At 40.9% G+C, this 22,163-nt stretch overlaps 2 protein-coding genes across 5 annotated transcripts in view; both read left to right on the forward strand.

Annotated features, from left to right (window-relative positions):
* The window catches only part of NCF4 (neutrophil cytosolic factor 4), a 37,647-nt gene extending 30,974 nt beyond the window's left edge, over window positions 1-6,673 (forward strand). For 3 of the 4 annotated variants that reach the window (XM_071422786.1, XM_071422787.1, XM_071422788.1), the window contains 6 exons: window positions 543-600; window positions 2,166-2,264; window positions 3,006-3,136; window positions 3,230-3,295; window positions 4,069-4,293; window positions 6,550-6,673. In XM_071422786.1, coding sequence (XP_071278887.1) covers window positions 543-600; window positions 2,166-2,264; window positions 3,006-3,136; window positions 3,230-3,295; window positions 4,069-4,293; window positions 6,550-6,574 — 604 coding nt within the window. In that variant the 3' untranslated portion in view covers window positions 6,575-6,673. Of the gene's footprint in view, window positions 1-542; window positions 601-2,165; window positions 2,265-3,005; window positions 3,137-3,229; window positions 3,296-4,068; window positions 4,294-4,640; window positions 5,032-6,549 lie in introns of those variants that run through there. The other variant, XM_071422789.1, reaches the window with a different exon arrangement.
* Window positions 5,172-20,377, forward strand: CSF2RB (colony stimulating factor 2 receptor subunit beta). The gene is made up of 14 exons (XM_071422784.1): window positions 5,172-6,673; window positions 7,505-7,674; window positions 9,775-9,904; window positions 11,888-12,081; window positions 12,395-12,543; window positions 13,426-13,597; window positions 13,678-13,810; window positions 13,910-14,070; window positions 14,958-15,103; window positions 15,204-15,378; window positions 16,389-16,479; window positions 16,748-16,817; window positions 17,600-17,703; window positions 17,986-20,377. Exons 2-14 carry the CDS (start codon window positions 7,605-7,607, stop codon window positions 19,187-19,189), a joined length of 2,799 nt encoding a protein of 932 aa, XP_071278885.1. The 5' UTR covers window positions 5,172-6,673; window positions 7,505-7,604; the 3' UTR covers window positions 19,190-20,377.
* The last annotated feature ends 1,786 nt before the right edge of the window (window positions 20,378-22,163 follow it).

The raw sequence follows: 22,163 nt of genomic DNA on the forward strand, positions 1-22,163 counted from the left end.
AAACAGGGGCCTGTCCTACATAGCAGCATTGACACCCCTTTGGAGAACTGCTAAGTAGACGTCATATTTCATTACCCTTCAGATAAATTAATTCTCCTTTCAGCATTCCAAAGATGGGCTCGCTTCCTTTTCACCTGCCTCAAACAGTGCAAAAACTGCATGAGTATATGATGGCAGAGTTTGAACTAAATGCCATAAATGCTAGAAACAATGATGCCCAGAAAGCAGAGTAGGGGGACTGAGCAGTGCTATGGAAGAGAGGTCCAGAATACTGACTGTATTGAAAATTCCATCTGTTCTCAGGAGCAGACACCATCAGATTGCTGCTGCTCTGCACTGAAACTGAGAGAACTAGGGCAGTGTCATTGCATCCATATTTATTTACTTCAGTGCTGCACACAGATTCTCATGCAGTTTCTCTGGTGATCTATGGCTTACATGCCCCTTAAAAAGTAAAAACACAGACACTGCACTACTGATTGTGTAGCATTTTTAATGACTTAGAAGGATGTTTTCCTCCCTGTTGTCTCATTTCTTTGCAGTAAGAGTGTTTCAGATCAAGTGCCTGTTTTTGATCGCACCGCAGCTCCACGGGCTGAGGTGAGTACTCTGCACAGCGTGTCACAGGACAGGAGATTAAACTCCGGTTTACTGTGGTATCTCATCCATCAGGTTGCCATTTTCAATTAGAGCCTGGGGGAAGAAAGTGAAATAAACAATTGATTTTAACAACAGGGAATGAAACAAAGGATGGAAAGAGGTGTCCTGTTCCTCATCTCTTGAGTAATAAGAAGGTCTATGGTGAAATCAGAGTGACAGGAGATTCAAAACTGAGACACGTACAGCTTACTGCCAAATGGTCCACATTTGCATAGTGCTACCCATAAGTTAAATCTAAAACAGGCATAAGCTTCAGCCTCAGTATCTTCAGTATATGTTTAAAAGCTTTGCAGGGGAGGCATCTTATTTTTGTATTTTCTGTAACATAAATGTATTTTCTGTAACAGAAAAGGCCATACTCTTGTCTTTTGTGGTATATTTTCTCAGTATTAAGCACATGAAACTGCTTTGTAACCAGTATTTGTCCGAGCAGGTTTTTGCTTCCTGAAACATGTGATTTGCCATATAAGATTAAAATCCCCAGGCATCTGCTTTGAGTTTTGTTGCTTTTGTTCTTTACACAGAGAGTGATAGGTCTTGGAACAGTCATATCTCTTGGGTTTTATCTATTAATTTATTAGTATTGAATATACCTACCAGAACTTTTCAATAGGTGAAAAAAGGCTTTTGAAAGGGCTAATAAGTAGACACTAGCATAACAGTAGCATTGTTTTGTTTGTTTTTTATTAAGAGAACTCTTGGCATAAACAAGATCAAAAGAGCAATCACAACACAGAATAAAGAGCACCTTTTCATTTTTGCTCCTCTAGGACCATTTAAATGACCATGTTTCTCTAAGGACAATAGGAGAGATGTGTATTTTTGATAACACAGCCACTTTAACTCTCTAACCTTTTGTTAGGGTGATAAGCATGTATTTGCCTCCTTTTTTTTTTTTTTTTTCCTGAAGAGGGCATCTAAACTCCATTTCAACAACACATCAATTTCCCAAGCTTTCCCACATCTCCCAGTTCAGCATCCAGACCTGAAAGCTAGATGTAAAAGCAACAGTTAGTTACCCTTAAATTAAGAAACAACATTTCTGCAATTTTTAAAGGCTCTTTGTGATATTTTGCAGCAAATCTAAAAGCTGTAAGGCTGCAATGAGAAATATTATATTTTTTCAGTTCTCAGGATTTCAAGCTGTTGGCTTTAGCTCTGTTGTCTTACTTGCTCTTAAGTATTTTCAGCTTATTTATATTGATCTTTCTGGTGCTCAGTGTTCTGTCACTTTAAGAATCCTTTTATGTAGCTCTCTCAGGGTCATGTTTATCCTACTGCTTTCACTGCTTCTTCAAAGCAGTTTTGTGTGTGCTGAGTAGGAGAAGAGATTGTGAGAACTGCAGACTACAGTCAAATATATGTGACCTTATCCCAGAAATACATATGTGATGACAAAGTGCACACTGTCTTGCTGCTTTATGCTTTCTCCTCAAGAACACAACAGAAAGATTTGCTTTTGTAATTCTGTGAATTAATAATTTTGAGGTTATTACTTTCCATAGGCACTGTTTGATTTTCCTGGAACCAATAAACTGGAACTCAGATTCAAGAAGGGAGATTTGATCTATCTTCTCAGCAAAATAAACAAAGACTGGTTGGAGGTAAGACTGCAATAGCAGTACTGAATTATTAGCATACCTTGAAATATATGAGTAGAAAGGGCTCTTCTGATCCTTGTGACTTGCCTCTTCCTTTCAAGGAGAAACTGTATCATAATCAGGTCTTACTGTCAAAACTAAATCCCTGATTCCAAATTAGTAATTGTTTGGTTCCTTGATGGTTTTTAGCTTACAAATGTTTTGCCCTCCAGACTTCAGTTTTCATTTGCATTTGCTTCTGCTGGAATGTTTTTAAATTCTTTGGAAGTGTTTAGAACACAGAAAGGCCACAGAAAGGAGATGGAAACTCCATTTCAGCGATTAATTGGTTTCTGGCCTCAGGGTGAGTTGATGTATGCTTCATGCTTCATACCACAACACACGTCAGCCTGATTAGGGAGAACTTGGGTAATGCAGCAGTGCTCTGAAAAAAGGATGAGGGGAACATACTGTATGTTTGCTGATATGATATCTCTGCTTGCTCAAACACCACAGCCTTCCTTTCTAGCCATCTGACTTGCATTTTTTACACACTGTTTCACTCCCCTGCCTGGTATTTGACTATGTAATTGTATAACCTTTTTGTAGGGATGCCATCAGGTCACTTCCATAGAATTTCTTTTCTTGATTGTAATGGAAAAATTCTTACTGTTGTTTCTATGTAAATTAATCTAATTCCAGAACTTATTGCATGTGGCCAAAATGGCATGGTTTTCTTGATTCTAACATTTCCTATCATTCCAGGGAACTGCTGATGGTGCCACTGGGATTTTCCCATGTGCTTTTGTGAAGATAATAAAAGATTTACCACAGCAGGAAGACACAGTTAATAAAGTTCGCTGTTATTACTATGATGAGATTGTGAGCACCATCAGGTAGTAACAAAATAGCCTTCAAGTTTGCTGATGAAGAAACACCAACAATTCTCTTGTCATGATATGTAATGAGTATATGTGTTCTAAATACAGGGATATCTCAGTGGAAGAGGATCTGAGCAGCATTCCATCATTCAAAGATCTAATGGAATTGATGAGGTACAATGCAAGCACTTGGCTGTATATTTGATACTTAAACATTTGTCAAGTTCATTCTGGTTTGAGATTTTTCCACATTCTACTTGGTCAGCTCCATGTTTTATGTATGAAATACTTTTCAAGTGTCTTGAAGAAGTTACACTTTGACTTGGCCTAGGGTCATCTGTGCAGACACTAGTCCTTTCTGGGATTGTCAACGAGTAAGGAATGACACACTTCTGACTCAATTGTGATGGGTAGAAATTTCCATTTCTTGTACTATGACAAGAGCCATACCCCCATAAAAGCATCTTTTGTCTAGTACATTTCTTCATGATGTAGGACACGGCCTTCTAACACTTGTTAAACTAGATTAATCTGGTGTTGAACATCAACAATTTAGAACATTAAATATTAGTAAATACTGGTAATAGAACACCTGTTCTAATATTCTTACACTCCTCAGAAAGAGCAAAAATAAGTAGGCAAAAGTGGGTGGTAACCACAGTCAGCTCTTTTGCATGGTAGTTCTATCAAACACACAGATTAATTGTGCCATTTATGTGGTGTTACTGGAAATGGTTCTTGGTTCTGGTAGATTTCTTAGCTTAAACACAACACAGCATGAATGTGGCTATATGATTTCTAGTACTGCTGCATCAAGAAAGCCAAGATACCCAAGGGTTTGTGTGACTTTTATTAAAATTAATTAGATTGTCAGTATATTATTCATCATGTAGCACCTCCCAGGCATTCCTTGATTTCTTGGGATCAATCCATTTCTTTTCTCCCAGGCAGGAGTTTAACCAAGAAGACATTGTTTTGAATTACCGGGATCCTGAAGGTGACCTGATCCGCTTGCTCTCCGATCAGGATGTTGAACTCATGGTGTTTCAGAGCAGAAGAAGTCCCTCTGAGAAGCACTTCTTCCCTTGGAAGTTGCACATCACTCACAAAGATGACTTGGGTGTCTACAACACTAGCCCAGGAACAGGTGCTACTCAAACAGTAGGGGCTATGTAAGTGCTATATAGATATTCCTCTCTGTAGGCAGTTTCCTTCAAAATGTTTTTGAAGTGTCCTTGAAATGAGTAATTTTTAGTGATATATTACCTTTCAGTGTAAAATCTGTACTTAGTTAACTTCTTCAGCTTTTTAGCACACATCTGCAATACAGACATCTACATAGAGACCAGAGAAAGTGAGTAATAGAGAAATAAAATCATGGGCCATGTTTACAAAGCAAGTCAGTGTCAGCCTGCAAAAGAGGTCTCCTGAGCCCTTAGACCTGCTCTAGTTTCTGTTCTTACTCCCAAGACTAGTTATTTGTCCAGAATGTCTTCATAAGCTTTTGTTTTTTCTCTAGACTCCCATAAATTTCTCTTCATTTGCTGATCTGAAGGTTTGTGGGCCGTTGGAGTCTGACTGGGTGTTCAGAGTTTGTCCTCAGAGGATCAATAAAACTTTTTTGGATTTCAGTGAAGAAGTTTCAGCCCATCTTAGCTTTCTTCTTTTCCACTGACCAGTATATTGAATTCTGTGAATCAAACCTAGTACACCTGTGGTCTTCCTTTTAGACCTTTATATAACTGTACAATCTACTTATTTTCATGTTCTAGGAAAATGTGTAGGATATCCTACTCAAACAGCAGTTTCTTCTCTATCTTCTGCTTTCTGACACTGCATTCAAAGTAGAACTATCAAGAAATTACTGTATCAGATTCTTCAATGAATAAAGTTAAATATTAGTTTGTCAATTTTTATTTAAAAGTGTTTTTTTGGGGGGGATCGGCTTCTTGACATTATTTTATTAAAATATTACAAAATGTAACTTCCTGCTTCAGAGGCATTGTAGCAATGCAGTTTAGAAAGGAGATGAAGTAACAGCAATGTGATATTACATGTGATACGTAAGAAAATGCATTGTAAGTTTGAAGCCTAATGGCAGGTATGGACTGCAAAGTTTCTGGTGTGCAGGATTCTTTGTTACTTGTTCCTGGAGTTCAAAAGAGCAAGTGGCGCTCAGAGATTTTCAGTGACAATTGGATCCTGTGATGTAACCAGCAACTCATGCCAACCGGCATGTCTCTCTCAAAATGGAGGAACATTTTCAATGAGAAGGGAAAGGGAGGAAAAAGGTCTGCTAGGGAGCAACTGTCCTCTTTTATAAGGGTGCTGGAAGAACATAAACACACTGGCCTTTGAAAATCAGGGCAGGATGATCCCCCTCTGCCCTTAAACTGCAATGCAAAATAAATTCTTCCCATCCAGCCAAGTTACATATTCCCCTAACTGTCTGCAGGTTTTATATGGACACCTTCTCACACACAGTTACCCCAGATATTATCCATTTTCTTTTTCTTGCTTTGCATGTTTCCCTTATTCACATGATAGGGGTTTTTTGGGGTTTTTTTGCTTGTTTATTGATGCAGTTCTGATGAGAGAATAACTCTGCTGCCTGTGGTTTTGGTCAGTACCGTGAGGATTGAGAGGAGGAGTAGCAGTGCAGGTCTCTGCCAGTTATATTCTGTATCTGGGGACTCATATAAGCCCCCATAGTTTATCCCTGAGAACACAAACCTGAGCATGTTTCTCCCTTATGGCTGCCTAACTTTCCTAAGGTTTATTTCTGAAGGCTTCTGGGCTGCTTTATGGTTGGATTAAAAGATCAGGCTGCCTTGGATGTAGGATAACTTCAGATCAACTACTCTCACCAGTTTTCTTGTTTTCTTTATGTACTACAGTACTTATAGTTTATTATTAATTGTTGTTGAAATGGGTAAAACTTAGAAATATTACTAAAGAGTTACAGAGATAAAGGTAGTTCACTCTCCCCCAATACAGATGTACAAACAAAAGTCCAGAGAGATCCCTGCCATGAAGATTGTCTAGTCTAGAGCAAAACAAGAAACAGCACTGGAGTGAAAAACAGAAAATTCTTTCTTCATGTCTCTTACATCTGCTGCAGTCAGTCCTGTATCTTTCTTAAAATACATAAGTCTCATGATCTGGTAATTACTAACACATAGATTGGCAATGACAAACTTCCTTTCCCTCCCTTCCCAGTTAACCCAACAGTCCCATCTAAGTGCATGCTTTGGGGGCTAAATAGGAAGTACAGACTTCCTATTTTGTGCAATTGCACAGACTTTCCTTGAAAGGGAGGTGTCAGCTTCTCTGAAAGTGGCATTTGAGGTTCATAAAAGATGCAGTAGTTATTTTGAAGACTTGCTCGCCAAGAAAATCCTGTGGTTGGTTTATACTTCTGTCTCCAGTTCTAGGCAAGTGTGGATTTGCTGAAATCTGCATCAGAGGATTCTGGTGCTGGGGGGTGGTGCTGGACAGGGAGAGTTCCCCATCAGGTTGAATCATCCGCCTCACAGACACCCCTGGATTCAGGTAAGGGAATGACTTCCTTTCTGGGGGAAGCATAATGGTAGAGGCTGCTCTCATACAAGGACCTGTGAGTTACTGGGGGATTCCTTAGCTGCAATGATTATTCAACGGCTCAGGCAGCTGTTTCCAGTCCAAGGAAGTGGCTTTTGGGAATCTGAAAATCAATAGGAATTGAAAAGTGGTTTTTCCATGCTCCCCTAAAGTAGAAAAAGTCTCAGATCTGTAATGTACTTAGGTAGGTGTGTGTACTATGATTTTGAGAGAGCGATGAGAGATGGCCAAAATTACTTAAATTCCAGTATTGAACAGTGTGGTCCATGGTCCTGGAACTGCTCAATCTACTTTTAGTCTTAACCAAAAACCAGGAAAAAAATTAAATTAATTTCTTTGGTAGTTTGTCTACAATTTGCAACTTGTTTGGGGCACACTGAGAAAAGTTCAAGAAAATTCTCAGAGTGAATGAATATGGAAATCCATCCACTATAGTTCCTAGGAACTTTGTCATTGAGATCATATTTTTAAGGAAATTAACCACTGTTGTGGTTCATTAGGAAGGCTTTAAGCATAAAGAGCAGAAGAATGAAATTAATTTTAAGGATGAGTTCTCATCACAAATCAGGATTTTTGTCTTGTTGCTGCTCAGCTGACCAAATCCCTGCACTTCCTTGGAAATGTACATTTACTTCATTCTCTGCTTGCATTGCAACAACACACAGTGAGGACGTGAATTTTGTCCTACAAGAAATGTCTGGTAGAAGTTCTTCCTGAATGTCACTTCAACATGATCTTAAAGAAGTTCCCTTATTCAGTTTTACTTCTCTTTATGTGAAACAGAAACAAACAGCTCCACAGTAAGCAGGGCAAGAGAGTGGCCAGTGGGCAATGGAAACTCTGAAATTCTGAGTTAGGATCAAGCCTGTGTGCCAAGGACAATATGGACATAAAAGAGATTTTCATCCTGCTGCTGTATCTGTGTTTGGTCTTCCATGTTCAAGCCATTCAAGGTGAGATTCAAATTTATATTCTCTTTCATCCTTCCATTATTGCCTTTCTTTTTAAATGTCTCCTTCTTTCAGCCAATGCTCTTCCTCCTTTTCTGCTTGCTTTTCTGCTTTCTTCTCCTGTTTTCTAAGCTGTAAGAGAGCAGACATCCTGAGCAAAACCAGCATGTAGCAGGTGCATGTACAGCTAAATCAGTTGTATGTTGGTGGTATGGACAGTATATAAATGGATGAGATGAACAAGCTGATTGGATAATGAGTGAATGGAAGGAGGGATAGACCCTGATAATTAGTGAAAACATAGGAAAATGAAGGACTGCAAATGAATGCATAATTCAGATGGTGTGCAGGAGTAGAGACATGTGGCCAGACACAAGACAGTGTGGTGGGGGCTACCAAGAGCAAAATCCAGATGACCTGTTTTTCTTCTTCTGGAATAGCTGACAGATAAAGAGACCATCTGCCATATCCATTGCTTGTGCTTCCTTTCTTACACAATGAGAATTTTCTTTTCTTTTCTTTTCTTTTCTTTTCTTTTCTTTTCTTTTCTTTTCTTTTCTTTTCTTTTCTTTTCTTTTCTTTTCTTTTCTTTTCTTTTCTTTTCTTTTCTTTTCTTTTCTTTTCTTTTCTTTTTTCTTTTCTTTTCTTTTCTCTTTTCTTTTCTTTTTCTCTCTTCTCTTCTCTTCTCTTCTCTTCTCTTCTCTTCTCTTCTCTTCTCTTCTCTTCTCTTCTCTTTTTCCTTTTTCCTTTTTCCTTTTTCCTTTTCCTTTTTCCTCCCACGCTCTGTCCTCCCCTGCCTCCAAATTTGATTTCACAGAGCTGGGAAATCAATAGGAAGTACACCATACCTACCACAAGACTAGGCATATAGCCATCCTAGAGAGAGCAGACAAAGAGTGTTATCAGGAGTTGTGCTCCATGGACATCTACCTTTTCTAATGCAGATGCTCATGTCTGCAGTAGCTGGAGGAGTTGTGCTGCCTGGCCCAGCATTAATTACAGGATATCTTCCTTTGAGGTCTCTGAAGTGTAGGTCAGACTGGGTTCTTGGCATTCTGAGCCTTACCCCCACATTGACACTTCCACATTCTTTTCTATGTGGGATGCTCCATTTTCTGGTTACACAAGGAAAGCAGTAGAACTTTGTACTGGTTTTCAGTAGAAGATCAAAGTAAGGTCCCTCTTATGCCTCCTAAGACAGCAACATTGTGTTCTGATGGGTTTTTGCCTGTAAAAAGCCTCTCAAACAAGCTGATTATAGCTCTCATCGAGAAATATTATTTGAGAGAGCACACTCATGTATGCACCTTTGTCACCTGAAAGTGCAATAGCCCAATAGTGCAGCATGGATATTGCCTTCTGGGAAAATAAGGAAGGATAAGAAAGCAGCTTGCTTCATAGTGCATGTGCCAGAGGCAGTCTATATTTTTCAGCTTCACAGTTGTGAGCTTAAAAAAGAAAATATCCTTCATGAGAGATCTGGCCATCTCTGGATCATAAATCTAGTTCCAACAAATTAGTTTGGACATTCTTCTGAGTCATAGCAAGGCTATTCTCAGAGCATCTCACCTAGAAATAGACCTTTCTAGCATTACAAACTTTACTGGGAAGTTAGTAGCAAAAAAGTTCCCACAGCAACACATAAGTAGGAAATGATCACCATATGTCTGCTAACCATGGTATCGACTAATCCTTGGATATACTCAGTGTTTGGCTAGAACTGTATGTCTTGCAGGCACAAAGATTTCACTAAATTGTTGTTAGCTGTAGCCTGGTTTGGACACTTGTGTGTTGCGGAGATGTGCAGAGTGGTCACAACTCTGCACATATATTCATGGAGTCATGCCCCATCCCTGAGATGTTCAGGGCCAGATTGAATGGTGCTCTGAGCAAAGTGGTGCAATGGAAGATGTCCCTGCCCATGGCAGGAGGAATTACATGATGTTTAAGGTGCCTTCCAACCCAAACATTTCTGTGAGTCTAGGATTTTCTGGTGCCAAGAGGAGACTTTTCTTATGAGAGCCTCACACATTCTGTATCTCATCTCTCACCATTTATATTTTTAATCACTGCATCTTTTCTTTGCCTGAATTTCTTTCCCAGAGAGTATCCCAATGAAAAGCTTGAAGTGCTACAGTGACTACAACTCACAGGTGACTTGCACATGGATGGAGCATTCAGAGGCTCATGACCTCATTGGTATGATTCTTTACCAAAGGGATAATATTGACATGTAAGTACCTGAAATGTGCTGAGCTAGATAAAAGTACAAAGGGAAATTTGCCATAACTTGGAATTCTGGGGACATGCAGTCAAGTTTTTAGAAAGCACATCCACACTCTTTTTTAATCAAGCAAAAGTTATACCTGCTTCTGAGCCTCATCTAGAAGAGAGGAATGAGTAAGCTATGCCAGTGGAGATATTTTTATCACCTTTACAATTATTTTCCATAATTTTGTTGTAGGATCATAGATATGAAATACAGGGCATACAGGCTGCTAATAATCAGCATTAGGGGAGAAGGAGGTGTCAGAACAAGTGTAAATGTTGTTTGTAACCCTAAAGGGAGGAGACATTCCCCCTGTCCTTTTGCTCATTTAGGAGGATTGAGAATGTGGTTTTGATAACTTTTGAGAAATATGTGTAGACTGTATATTTATGAGATAGAGAGAGCTGGTAAGTTCTCTATCTGTGCCATCAGTTTTCCTCCAAGAGATACTGGTGTGTTTATGACAGTATCTCTCTGTCACATTTGTTTCCTTTTCAAAAGGGAACCAAATCACCAGACTGGATCATTGGTGAGGATAAGAAAGGACAGAAATAGAGGAATAGTTAAGGGAGAGAGGAAGGCAAAGATGGATAGTTGAGAAGAAAATTATTTAGAGTCTGGAGATACAGGAAGAAAAGGAAAAATTAAGAACTCTTGATTTTATTGCAAACAAGTGGGAATTTAATAGACCTAAAAGTAGATGAAAACAGTGGAAGAACTTTGGAACAGGACCTTGAGGCTAAATACTTCTGGGAAAAGATGATATAAAGTTTCTTGGACTTTTGGAGGATTCTCTGAAACATTGTTACATGATGAAGTGTGTGGATCATGAAATATAACTGAGGTGAAGGAATCAGACAAGCAGGTGTTAAACATGGACAGTCACACAGCTGAAATCAAAATGGCCAACAATTAAACAAGATCAGCTCATAGATGAAGAATAGTTGACTAAACCCCAACCTGTAAGGTAATGCTGGTGAGTAGATAGAAATAACTTCACGGCTTCACACCCTTTGGGCTGACTCTTTTACTTAAGGCTACACACATACTGCAGTGTCCAATCCGTACTTCAGCAATGTCCCTGGTTTCCTTGCTAATACCCAACTTATAAAAATAGCAATAGTGCTGAATTATGCTTGCTGATATATAAAGTTGGCTAGAAGACTCCATCCTGTCCTGGAAGAGACTATTTGGCCTTAAATATTCACAACTTAATATTTCTCATCTGAGCTGGAAAAAGATAATATACTGGGCATGAAGCCATAAGCACAAACAGAATTCCACAGGGTGCATAAAGAAGCAACGCATCTCTCCAGCAGCTAAGGCTACTGCAACCACACAAAGATTATCCTCTCATGCCTAGTTTAAAAAAAATGTTTCTAATTTTCATGATGCTGCTTGGCCTGGAGAAGAGCCATCTGAAAGGAGGATTAACATTGTGGATGAAATCTTTAATGAATACTTAAGGTCCCTTGGCAGAACAGAACTACTAAGGATATAGAAGTACATTTTGGTTGAGAATCTTTTTCTAAGTGTTTTTCTGGTACTGCAAAATGAGAGTAGTAAAGCAGTTTAGGATCATCAGAAGTTTTATGGCCTTTAACTCTGAGTAAAAGGTGTATTTACATGACATAAATTTTCATCATACTATTTCTCACCTAAAAATATGAGATTACATAGAGCTAGGCTAAAAAGTAAAAAAAAAATTAGCTGGTACTGTAACATTCTGCCACACGACTTTGAAATGGGGAGGCAAAATTCTGGTATAAAAAATGTTTCTCGTATTTACTGATGCAAACCAGGACTAATAGGAACAATGAGAAGAGGATATAAGTGCCTTTGTGAATTATAACATCAGGATGGGATGAAATTGGTTTCAGGTTTTAATTTTGTACTAACTACAGGTTTTTGGATCAGTTCTTTATAGATCACTTTCTCTGTACACAGGGAGAACAAGAACATGTCTTGTGAACGCCAGACAGAAAGTGACTTGCATGAATCTCCAGACATGTTTGTGCACTGGGTCTGCCGCAGGACTACAGACTATTTAGGAATAGGGATAAAGGATACTTATGGCTTCAGGCCTAAAAACGGAAAAGATGTTAATCAAACAGAACTGGATGTTGATCTTTTCCAAAACGGTAAGGCTTAAAATACCAAATTCTTGTTTCCCAATGAATTTTAAGGATTTTTGAGAATGTATTTGCTGTTGATCTAGAATTGTGAAAACTGCCAAAGAACTCCACATTGCAAGGGTTGGGTAGGGAGAGAAGGCAGCAAGTTTCTGAGAGCAGCTGGATGTGGTATCATCTCAGGAGCCAGTAAAGCAGGAGGTACTTGGTCTGTCAGGGATAAGATACTCTGGAAATGGGGAAGCTTACCTAGATGTTTTCTTCCCCTCTTTGTGTCATTTCCTCATTATCTCCTCTCATGCATTGTACCTTCACCTTCCAGTTCGGCCCCTCCCACCTCAAAACCTCTCAGTCAGCCCAATGATATCAGGAGACTTCTTGCTGACCTGGCAAACAGCCGATGGAAGCCAGGGGCTGGGCAGTGCACTGGACTATGAAGTCACTTACAAGCGGCAGTGGGAGTCCTGGGAGGTAAGAGCAGAGGAGCTGAGGTGTCCTGGTTTGGGCTGCACCAATTTGGGCAGTTCAAAGTCTGTGGAAAAAGTTATGCAAATGAATGGTCTTTCCATTCTTCAGTCACTGTGAACAGCTACAACAAGTGTTGTTTTGGGTCAGGTGGAAGGGGCTCTCTTTCTGTTAGCAAGTGACTTGTCCTGTGAAATGCCATTTTTCCTGAACGGAATGCAAAGATCTCTTCTCCACTCAAAGAAACTCCCAACCATTGTACTTGGATTTGAGTTGGATTTGAATCCCTCTTAAACTGAATTAAATCGTGATCGAACAGGAGGCTGTGGGTTCATATGGGGAAAACAGCAAAATACATTTGAAGTTGCTCCCCCTTTGAGACAGATATGTTTTGGGTTTTTTTTTTTTTTTTTTTTTTTAGGTTTTTAGGAGTCCATATCCTTTGCCCTATCATTTCCTTAAATCTGCACATGTTTCTGGCTCTGTACCTGTCGGACTGATCTTTAGATTTTAAGAGAATTATCTTGGCCAGATTCCCACCTAATTCTGCGCTGAGCAGTGCTATGAACATGTGTAGCTGGAGCTGAAGACAGTCTGGACTTTGCAAGCTGCAGGAGTTTGCTACTTGTTGCGAGGGAAGATTGTGCCTGACAGTGGCTGTGCCTCACCTGTCTTGAGCTGTGCTGCAGCACACGCTGGAGCCCTCTTGTGTGGCAGTGAGGAGACACTGCATGGCAGCATGTGCATGGACCATCACACTTGTGGGATTGTTGGAGATGCAGCCTGGCAGTCAACTCCTCCTCCTCTCACTCTTTCCCTGTCTTCCCTGCACCTCTCCATCCCTCAATGTCCCAATTTCCTTCTTCCCTTCCTCTCTCCCAACAACAGGAAGCTGCCTCGCTCTTGCTCTCCAGCACCACCCAGTGCAGTCTCAGGCCTGAGGACCTTGTCCCAGGGAGCAGCTACGTTGCCCGTGTGCGAGCCAGACCAGGGCAGGCCAGTGGCTTCTCTGGGCAGTACAGCAAGTGGAGCACGGAGGTGTCATGGAAGACCCCTGAAGGTAGCATGGGAGGGAGTTGGATTGGAAACTGAGAAGCCAGAACCTTCCTGCCACTAACCTTGCACTTGTGTTCTCTGAAGGTGGCCTTCAGCCCAGGAACCTTCGCTGCCTCTTCAATGGTGGAGATCGTCTGACGTGCAGCTGGGAAGTGAAGAAAGTGATCACCACCTCTGTCCTCTTTGGCTTGTTCGTCAGGGCCACCCCAGAATCACAGTATGTGCTCTGTCCATGGCAGTGTGTCTGTGCCTCTCCCATGGGGCTTCTGCCTGTCCCATCCCCCTGATTCCCATTCATCCTCTTTCTTCTCTTCAGAGAAGAGGAGTGCTCTCCTGTGCATGAGAAGACTTTGCCCCACACCCCATACGTGGTCCAGAGCTGTGAGATCCCTGTTAGCAATTCTAGAAGCCAGAGCCAGTACCATGTATCTGTCCGGGCCAAGACAGAGGAAAAGACGATTGAAGCCCACAAAAACAGTGAGTTCCTGTGTTGTTTCCTGCTACTCCTTCTTGTTTCTTGGAGAGATGCCTGTCTGAGCAAGTGGGGCTGAGGACAATGGTGTTGAGGAAATGTGAGTGGGAAGTGGAAGAAACAATCGCTGATGAAGAAAGGGATTGTATCAGGTCAGAGCTCTGGGGTGTAGGTGTGGAGTTCCTCAGTGGCACTTGCTACTCTGAGGAAGGTGACAGTGATGGAAACTGTTGTGCAGAAATCCAGGTTGTGACCTGGAGCTTCTCAGTGAGCATTTGCCATCCTGTTGACTTCTCTGTGATTCACATTCGTGAATGTCCCAGGTGACGGGACTGCGGTGAGAGGTGTCTGTAGTGAGTAGGAGTGTGTCACTATGTGATTTCTCAAGAAGTCAGTGAGCTCTTGTGGGTTTGTGCAATGGCCCCTGGAACCCTGGATGAGGCAGGAATCCTTTTCCCAGTGAGGTGCACCAGGTAGGTCATCTCTGCCCACATGTATCTGAAGGTATTTGGGTGACTTCTCAAACTCTAAAGCTGGGGCAGCTCCTGCAGTGGGTGAAAATATCAGGAGGTAGCTCCAAAAGAATTGAAAATTTCTGGTAATGTGGTGGACAAGTACAGATATTTCAACTATTGCTTTGCTGCTTTTCTGTACACAGGGAGCACTCTCAGTATTCATGGGTATGGATTTTCTGTTATTTAATACTCTTGTATACCGTTAATATTGTTGTATTTGATTAGAAAATGAAGATGCAGAGAGTTAAGAAGTATGAAAAAGCTGAGCCATTTTACATTGCACAAAACAACCTTGTTTTCAGTCCCGGGAAATGATTCACAATGTGGAAAGAGACCAGTAGGTTGGTAAGTGCTCTGAGACATTCAGTGTGTTTCAGTCCAGGTGCTGCCGCCTGCAAATGTGTCAGTAACAGCAACAGGGAACCAAGAGTATGAACTAAGGTGGAAAAAACACAATTTGAAGTACAACTTCATACCACAGAGATACCAAGTCAAGTACTGGGAAAACGACCGATATGAAAAGGTAACTAAGAAAGTGCAAGAGTCATGGATATTTCTTCACTGGTCAAATGGAAAGACAGTTCTTCTCACCTCTATCATTTGTGCTTCTTCCTTCTCCTCAGACTCTCCAGGTGTTAAATATCAGCAATGATGAACCTCCCTTCATCTTCACCCTGCAGATGCTGGCAGCATCTACAGAATATAGGGGGAAAATGCGTGCAAGGGTGAATAAGCCTCCAGACTATGAGGGACCTTGGAGTGAATGGAGTGAGGAGTTCACCTGGAAGACTGAGAATGGTACTTTCCATGCTTCTCTCAGGTTTTGGTGGACTGCTAATGGCTGGGATGGCTCTTTAGTATAACACATTGTCTCAGCTGGGGTTGGAGTGAGGTGCAGCCATGGCCTAGTTGGAGTCACTTACCAAGGCAGCTGCCCTGCCTGCATCCTTGCAGTACATCAACAATGCTAGGGAAGGAAGTGAATGACCTTTTAAGCTTCTTTCTTGCTTGCCTTCATAAGGTGAGTACAACTAACCATAAAGTTTTCCATGTGGAGAATGAATCAAAGACATCCTGCCCAAAAGATTATCATTATTTTCTGATTCCAGTAATCCATTCTGCTGTCAGTGACTAAAGAGCTTGATACTTTAAGAAGATAGAAGATAAAACATCAGCTTTTTATATTTGCAGAGTGACTATAAGGTTGTGTAAAACACACAATGGAGTCTGCTGGAGATAAAATCTTTATATGTTCTTGCTGTTTATGGACTTGGAGGCAGAATGTCTGCCATCATACAATCTTTTGCCCAAAGTAATATGATCTTATATGATTTGTCCTGAGGAAGGCTGTAGTGATTATACTGTGGGCAAATTTTGGTACATGTATTCAGGAAGAAATTAGTGTGCTGTTGTGGCTGTTGACAGGGGGAGCTCTTAGAAAATCTCTGAGACCCCATTTCCTCAGAACTGTGCAGAGTCAGGCAGACTTAAGATGTCTGAAGCCATGCCTGTTGTTCATAGTGGAGTTAGGTTCATAACCATCCTTTCATTAGCTTAAAATGTTTAATCCTGATGTCAGTAGAAGCTAAGAAGTGAATCAGTAAAGGAAACAATGAACTCCTTTGGTCAGTGTGCTGTTCAGGGCACATTTGGCCTGTCCCACTTTGGAAGATATTCCAACAGTTTGAAGGCCCTATGATCCTGTTCCTCCTCATATCAAATTCCCTGAATAGTGGCCAGAGTGAAAAACCTTTTGCAGGAAACAGTCACTCTGCAGGTGGATAGATTTTCTCTTTTCTCTGTTTCAGTTCTGCCACCTCTGGTTCTCCCAGTGATGCTCCCAGCTCTCATCATCGCTTCACTGATAGTTGCTTATTGCAGCTATAAGTATTTCCTCAGGTAGGCTTGCATTGCATCAGGGAGACTTAACAGCCCATGTGGGTGGCATGAAGTCTGAGGCACTTCTTGTCCCCCAGGAGAGAGGTTTGGGTGGAGATGGGCCTTGGTGGGCAGCCTTGAGCATGGCTGTGCAGGGAAGAGAGCTGGGTAGGGCTGCAGCGCTGCCTTGGCTGTGCCCTGCTGTGCTGAGCAGCACAGTCTATGTGGTGCAGCCTTTTCTGGTAGCAGCAAATTGAGAAGCAAATCTTGAAAACTGCTCTTGCTGCAGGAAGAAGAAAATGTGGGAAGAAAAGATTCCAAACCCCAGCAAGAGTCTCCTGATCCAGGGCTATCTGCGGGTAAGAGGGAACTGTGCCTTGAAGGATTCATTATTTCTTTTTCTTTTTCAGGACTTCCAATAATCTCAAGAGCTCTTCTTGTTTTCTAGTCCACAATTAACAGATACCTTCATTTATCTATTACTTGTTTTTAGAAGTTCTGGTCCTACTCAACATAACAGTGCTCTTATATTTAGCAGACCTCTTTGTGCTGTGCTTGTCAACACAACTGTGATTTAAAATCAATGTAGAAAAATTTTCAGTACTTTAAAATTTCCTGTGCCTTGCTTTTAAAAGGGGGTTCTTAAAACCTGCCCAGCACTTATGGGCTCACTAACTCTCAAAAGCAGGTTCCTAGGGTATGCTGCCAAGTAGCTCCCTGAACAGCTTGAAGTTTGCTCTCTTGAAGACCAGAGTAGTAACTCTACTGTTCCTTTTCGTTTTTTCCCATTACTCTGAAAATGTTAAACTCAATCATTTCATGATCACTTTGGCCAAGACAACTACCTACTATCAAATCCCTTGGGTCCTCCATTCACAAATAACAAGTTTAGGAGGGCATCTTTCCTAGCTGGCTCACTGAGTACTTGTAGTCAGGTCAGTGATAAGGCAATATGGGTTTGAAGAAACCATCTTCTGGAGAGGAGAACATACCTTTGAGTTGTATTCGTGAACTTGTATCCCTGTTACCAGGTGCTATAGGCTCTTCTATTTGTTTTCTTCGTCCATGGGGAATGTACAATTCCTGATTCTACTGCCAGTGAGATACTGCTCTTTGGTCATGTCTGCTTTTTCATTTTCAGAAAGGACATTTGGGAAGTTGGCCAACAAGCAACCAGCTGGACTTCAACAAATACAACCTTTCAGAGAAGATGGAGCAGGCTAGCTTCCTTCAAGTTGTGGACAAGTGAGTGAACAGCACATGATGGTGACACTGTGGATAGTCTCTAAGACCTCACTGCATCATGGCAGAATATAATCAAATGTTCTGTCACTAAAAATCCTATACAAGTTGCTTTTGAGGAGGAGATTCAATTTTTTATTACAAAAAATAATAGTAGCTGCATCTGCACAATTTTTTTTCTAAGGCTGTGTGTAGCTATGTGTGTTTTCAACTAAGATTGGTTTATGTTTTGTGTTTAAAACAATAATCTCTCTCATGAACAATTTTTAACTTTCCCACATTCAGGCCGGCGAAGACTTTGGCAGAGTGCCTTGAAGGGCAGACTAAGAAGACAGATGTTTCCCCTGTTACACCTGACCTACAGAACTCATACCATGCTTTAAATGAGTCAGAGCATGCCCCAGTTGCCTGCTCAAGTCAGAGAGCTGGTCATTCCTTTCCCATTTCAAGGAGAAACAGTGCTGATGCAAGTATTGATTCCCACACAGCAATCCCTTGCTTTGCTTTCAATGGTCCGTACTTGTACAGCCCAGTGGTGTCCTCTCACCCTGATATACACCAGACCCTGGAAATGGACCCTGTGGGACTCAGTAAGAAATCAGTTTCCCTTCAGTATGTGACTCTCCCAAGGGAAGACTCTCCCCAGGCCCCACAGAGCCAGGAGCAGCCAGAAGCAGCTTCTCCAAGGGACATGCTCCCAGATCAGAAGGAAATGATGCAGCACGTCAGTGACAAGGAAGAAGTCTCACAGGCCTCATCACCCTGTGGAGAAGGCACCAACAAGGGAACAGAGGAGCAGAACTCTCCAAAGGCTCTCAGCTGTACCACATCTCCTCAACAGTGCCCTTTGGAGTACATCACCACGGACAGCCTGGTACTGCCATCAGCCAGCACCTCCACCCATCCTCCACTTGTCACAGCCGAGGAGTCACCTTGTGGCTCACAGCAGCCCCAGCCTCCCAGTGACCACTCTTGCCATGAGTCTTCTCAGGGGAAAACTGGTGTCATGATCCCAGTTTCAGGCCAAGCACCAGCCTCATCTCCTGAATTACACCTGGATACCTTTGGTGACTATCTTACTCTGCCTGAAGGTCTCCGTGAAAATTCAAAGCCCACAAAGATTTCTTTGCCTATCTTACAGAAGGAAAATGGTATTCCTAGAAAGCAGCCTTTGTCAGAAGGTAACTTGGTGGTGTTAAACCCTGACAGCACTGAGCCAGTTTTCCTTTGCCAGGTTGGTGACTATTGCTTCCACAGCCTAAAATCCAGTGTGAAGATGGATAATAGTCAGGAAGACCATCAAGTCATGAAACTTTCTGAAAGCGAGACAACACTTGGGCAGCCTGTATGTGATGATGAATCCATCGAAGGGAAGGAAAAGGATGTATGGAAGAGGGAAAAAATACAGGCCATCCAGCTCTTCAAAAACCTGAAATCAGATGATTACTTTTCCTGGCAGCAATCTTTGAGGATCAAAGAAATCTGTTAAATGAGTAAATATTAATGAATACCAAAGAGACAGGTAACTGAAAGAGGTTGCAACCATCTGGTGAAAATGAACCCTCAAACCTAGGAACAAATAAACCCCAGTTCCATTTTCAAGCTTTCAGTCCAACATGTTAAAAAACTTGAAGTAGCTCAATGTCATTCTCGGGGGTCTTCACAGATTTGGCATGAAGGACTACACAAATATTGCAGTGTAGTGTTTTTTAAACTTTTTGGCTTATCCATGATGATCAGTTTATCCTCCTCATGATCCTATAATACATCACAATCATCTTGCAATTATATCAGATTGCTTGGCAAATCTTGTGGCAGGAAATGCAGACTTAACAGCTTGAAAAGCTATCAGAAGAAGACAAGCTTGAAAAACTTGGAAAGAAAAGTTCTATCCTTAAAAGCCATTTTGTTTAATTTCTGTGCACTTATAAAATAGCTCTAGAAGTCACCAAGGAAAATCTGTATCTTTGCCTTTCCAATATGGCATGAAATAGGTGTTGCCTAAGGTGAAAAAACCCCAGACACTTATAGAAGCATAAATAAAAACTGAGAAAAAGGTTGTCGAAATCCAGGAAAAGTTTCTTAATGTTAACGTCCAGTCTCTCACAGTGGATTCAGAGGATAACAAGGAAACATTACTGGGATACATAAAGCAAGTTGTAGAGAATCATTTGGAAGAAGAAATATTACTGAAAGAAGACCCAAGGGCTCCTAAGGTTCAGTGAGAGGGAGTGGGGCAGATAACAGAAAATGGTAGGTAAGAGATGCTGGGAAGGTGCACAAGCCTGTAACTGCTGTGGTTCTTCTAAGTGTTGAAGTACAATATGATTTTCTTTTATGTTCATTGACTCTCTGTACATTATATACTTCATCCTAAAGTGGAATTGATTCTTAGTTTGGTTTTTTTCCCTCAAAAATGAGAGTTGAGAAAGCGGAGACCTTTTTCCCAGTTTTGCTTTATAGAAAGTGGTGCAAGGTAAGAGCATTTGTTCAGAACTGCTACTCTGCAATCAGTGAAAAGGCTTTGGTTTCAGACCTGAAGGTAGACTTGGCTTCCAAAAAAAATATTTTTTCAAATATAAAATCTGTATCAATAAACATATTATTTCTTCCTATGAGTATTTTGTTTCATATGTTAAACATATTGTGTTTACAATAAAATTACTATCAGATCATTTGCTCAGGTCTCAAAAAATTCTATATGTTCAACTATGCGATCTATGAGGTAGGACATTTTTCTCCTGACTTTGCTGTATTACTTGACAGAGTAAAGAAGTTCTGTGTTTGTGCCACTTGATTCCTCCTGCTGGGTTAATGGGACTGTGCTGATTCAGAAATTACAGTGAAATTATTTGGGTTTTTGGGAATTTAATCCTTGTAAATACCATTTTAAATCTGAAAGGTGTGAAAATTGAAGTTGGTGCTCTTCACAGCAGAAAGAAGGCAGTTGCAGCCTCTGATAGAGAATAGTGATGAACACTTTGAGAGATTTGCAATTTAGACCTTTTGTAATCAATGGATTTTTTTTTGAGAATTTCTTCTTTGGCCATTTATAAGTGGCACAATTGGCTTCTTCCAGGCTGTATAATTGTGCTCTATCGAAGCATATCCTAAAAGGAGATGTTCAAATTCATATGTAAATGTTGTATCTGAATTCATGTCTTAGATATGCATCACTTTGCTGGGCCTTGAATTGCTGGGGTTTAATAATCAAGAAGAATAATGAGTGGGAGAAGTTTTATTCAGCCCAGTGGCTTTTGGATAAAGCCCATTTGCATTGTCATCAGTAGTTTAAGATGTGATCAGTACTCTGACAGCTCTCTGTTCCTTCTGCTCCTCTGCACTTGGCTGGGCATTTGCAGAGGCTGATTTTGGAGACAGGATTTACAGATAAGAGCACATTTGTTATGATCCCACAGAGATTATATTATCATCTAAAGAAGCCTGGAGTTTGCAGAGTAACATGCCATTGTCAGGATAGGGGAGCTGCACAGTGGTTTGCTTTCCAGCTATAACAATTCATTTAGAGCAGAATGAGTTTCTGCTCTAGGGATACTTTCTTCAATATCCACCTAAGTATCATTAAATAAAATATGCAATGAACATTAGAAACAGAGCTCATAATCCACGGCTCTTCTCTGCCAGAGGAATCCACTTCTTACTGGAATCAAAACTTCTATAAACTTCACCTGTTGCTGATTCTATGAATTTTCCATTCTCCTCTGCGTGAAGTCCAGATGCAGTGAGAGTGGTAAAAAGCATTTTACAATCCTGTAGCCTGGTGATTCAAGACTTAGAAGCAGTCATGAGTCCCAGGTCTTCAACTTCCTGATCATTAGCTTGAGCCACAAAGTTACTGTGCAAAGGCAAGTTGCTGCTCCCTTCCCCAGTGCTAGGTACTGATAAGCAGGAGGGGAATCATCATTCTGATGATTCAGGAGCCAATTATGACATGTTTCTCTCTGTAGAGCTTCTCACTAAGTAGTTCACCCCTTCAGCCTGTATATCTGCATGATGAGTCACCAATGTTTCCTACATAGTCAAAAAACGAGTTATGAGATGATTGCAACCCTTTCCTTACTGCATACTCAAACATAAAAGATTGTGCCCATGTTTTAACAGCAGGCATTTTTCCTTGCTCTGAAGTAATCACTTTATTATTCCCTTATCATAATCTTCATCAACCAGAAACATATTACTTGAATTTGCATGAGACTAGGGTAGGAAGTTTATTGTGACCTCAGTAGTTCTAATTAAGGTCAATGCTGAACTGGTCTGTTGCTGTATATTTCTGTAGGCTTGGGGCTTTTCTCTTATGTAAGGAACGAAAATGGGGCTGAATGGTTTGTTAGAAAAAGAAACCTGTGGTGGAAAGCCCTCCAAAACCTCAAGGAACAGTAGCTGGAGAATTTCAGAGAATCCTGTACCTCTGCTGGGAAATGGAAAAAAAACCAACCCATCCT

This window comes from Agelaius tricolor, unplaced genomic scaffold (assembly GCF_023055355.1).
Source record: "Agelaius tricolor isolate 1412-34295 unplaced genomic scaffold, bAgeTri1.0.p SCAF_3, whole genome shotgun sequence".
Classification (NCBI taxonomy): Eukaryota; Metazoa; Chordata; class Aves; order Passeriformes; family Icteridae; genus Agelaius; species Agelaius tricolor.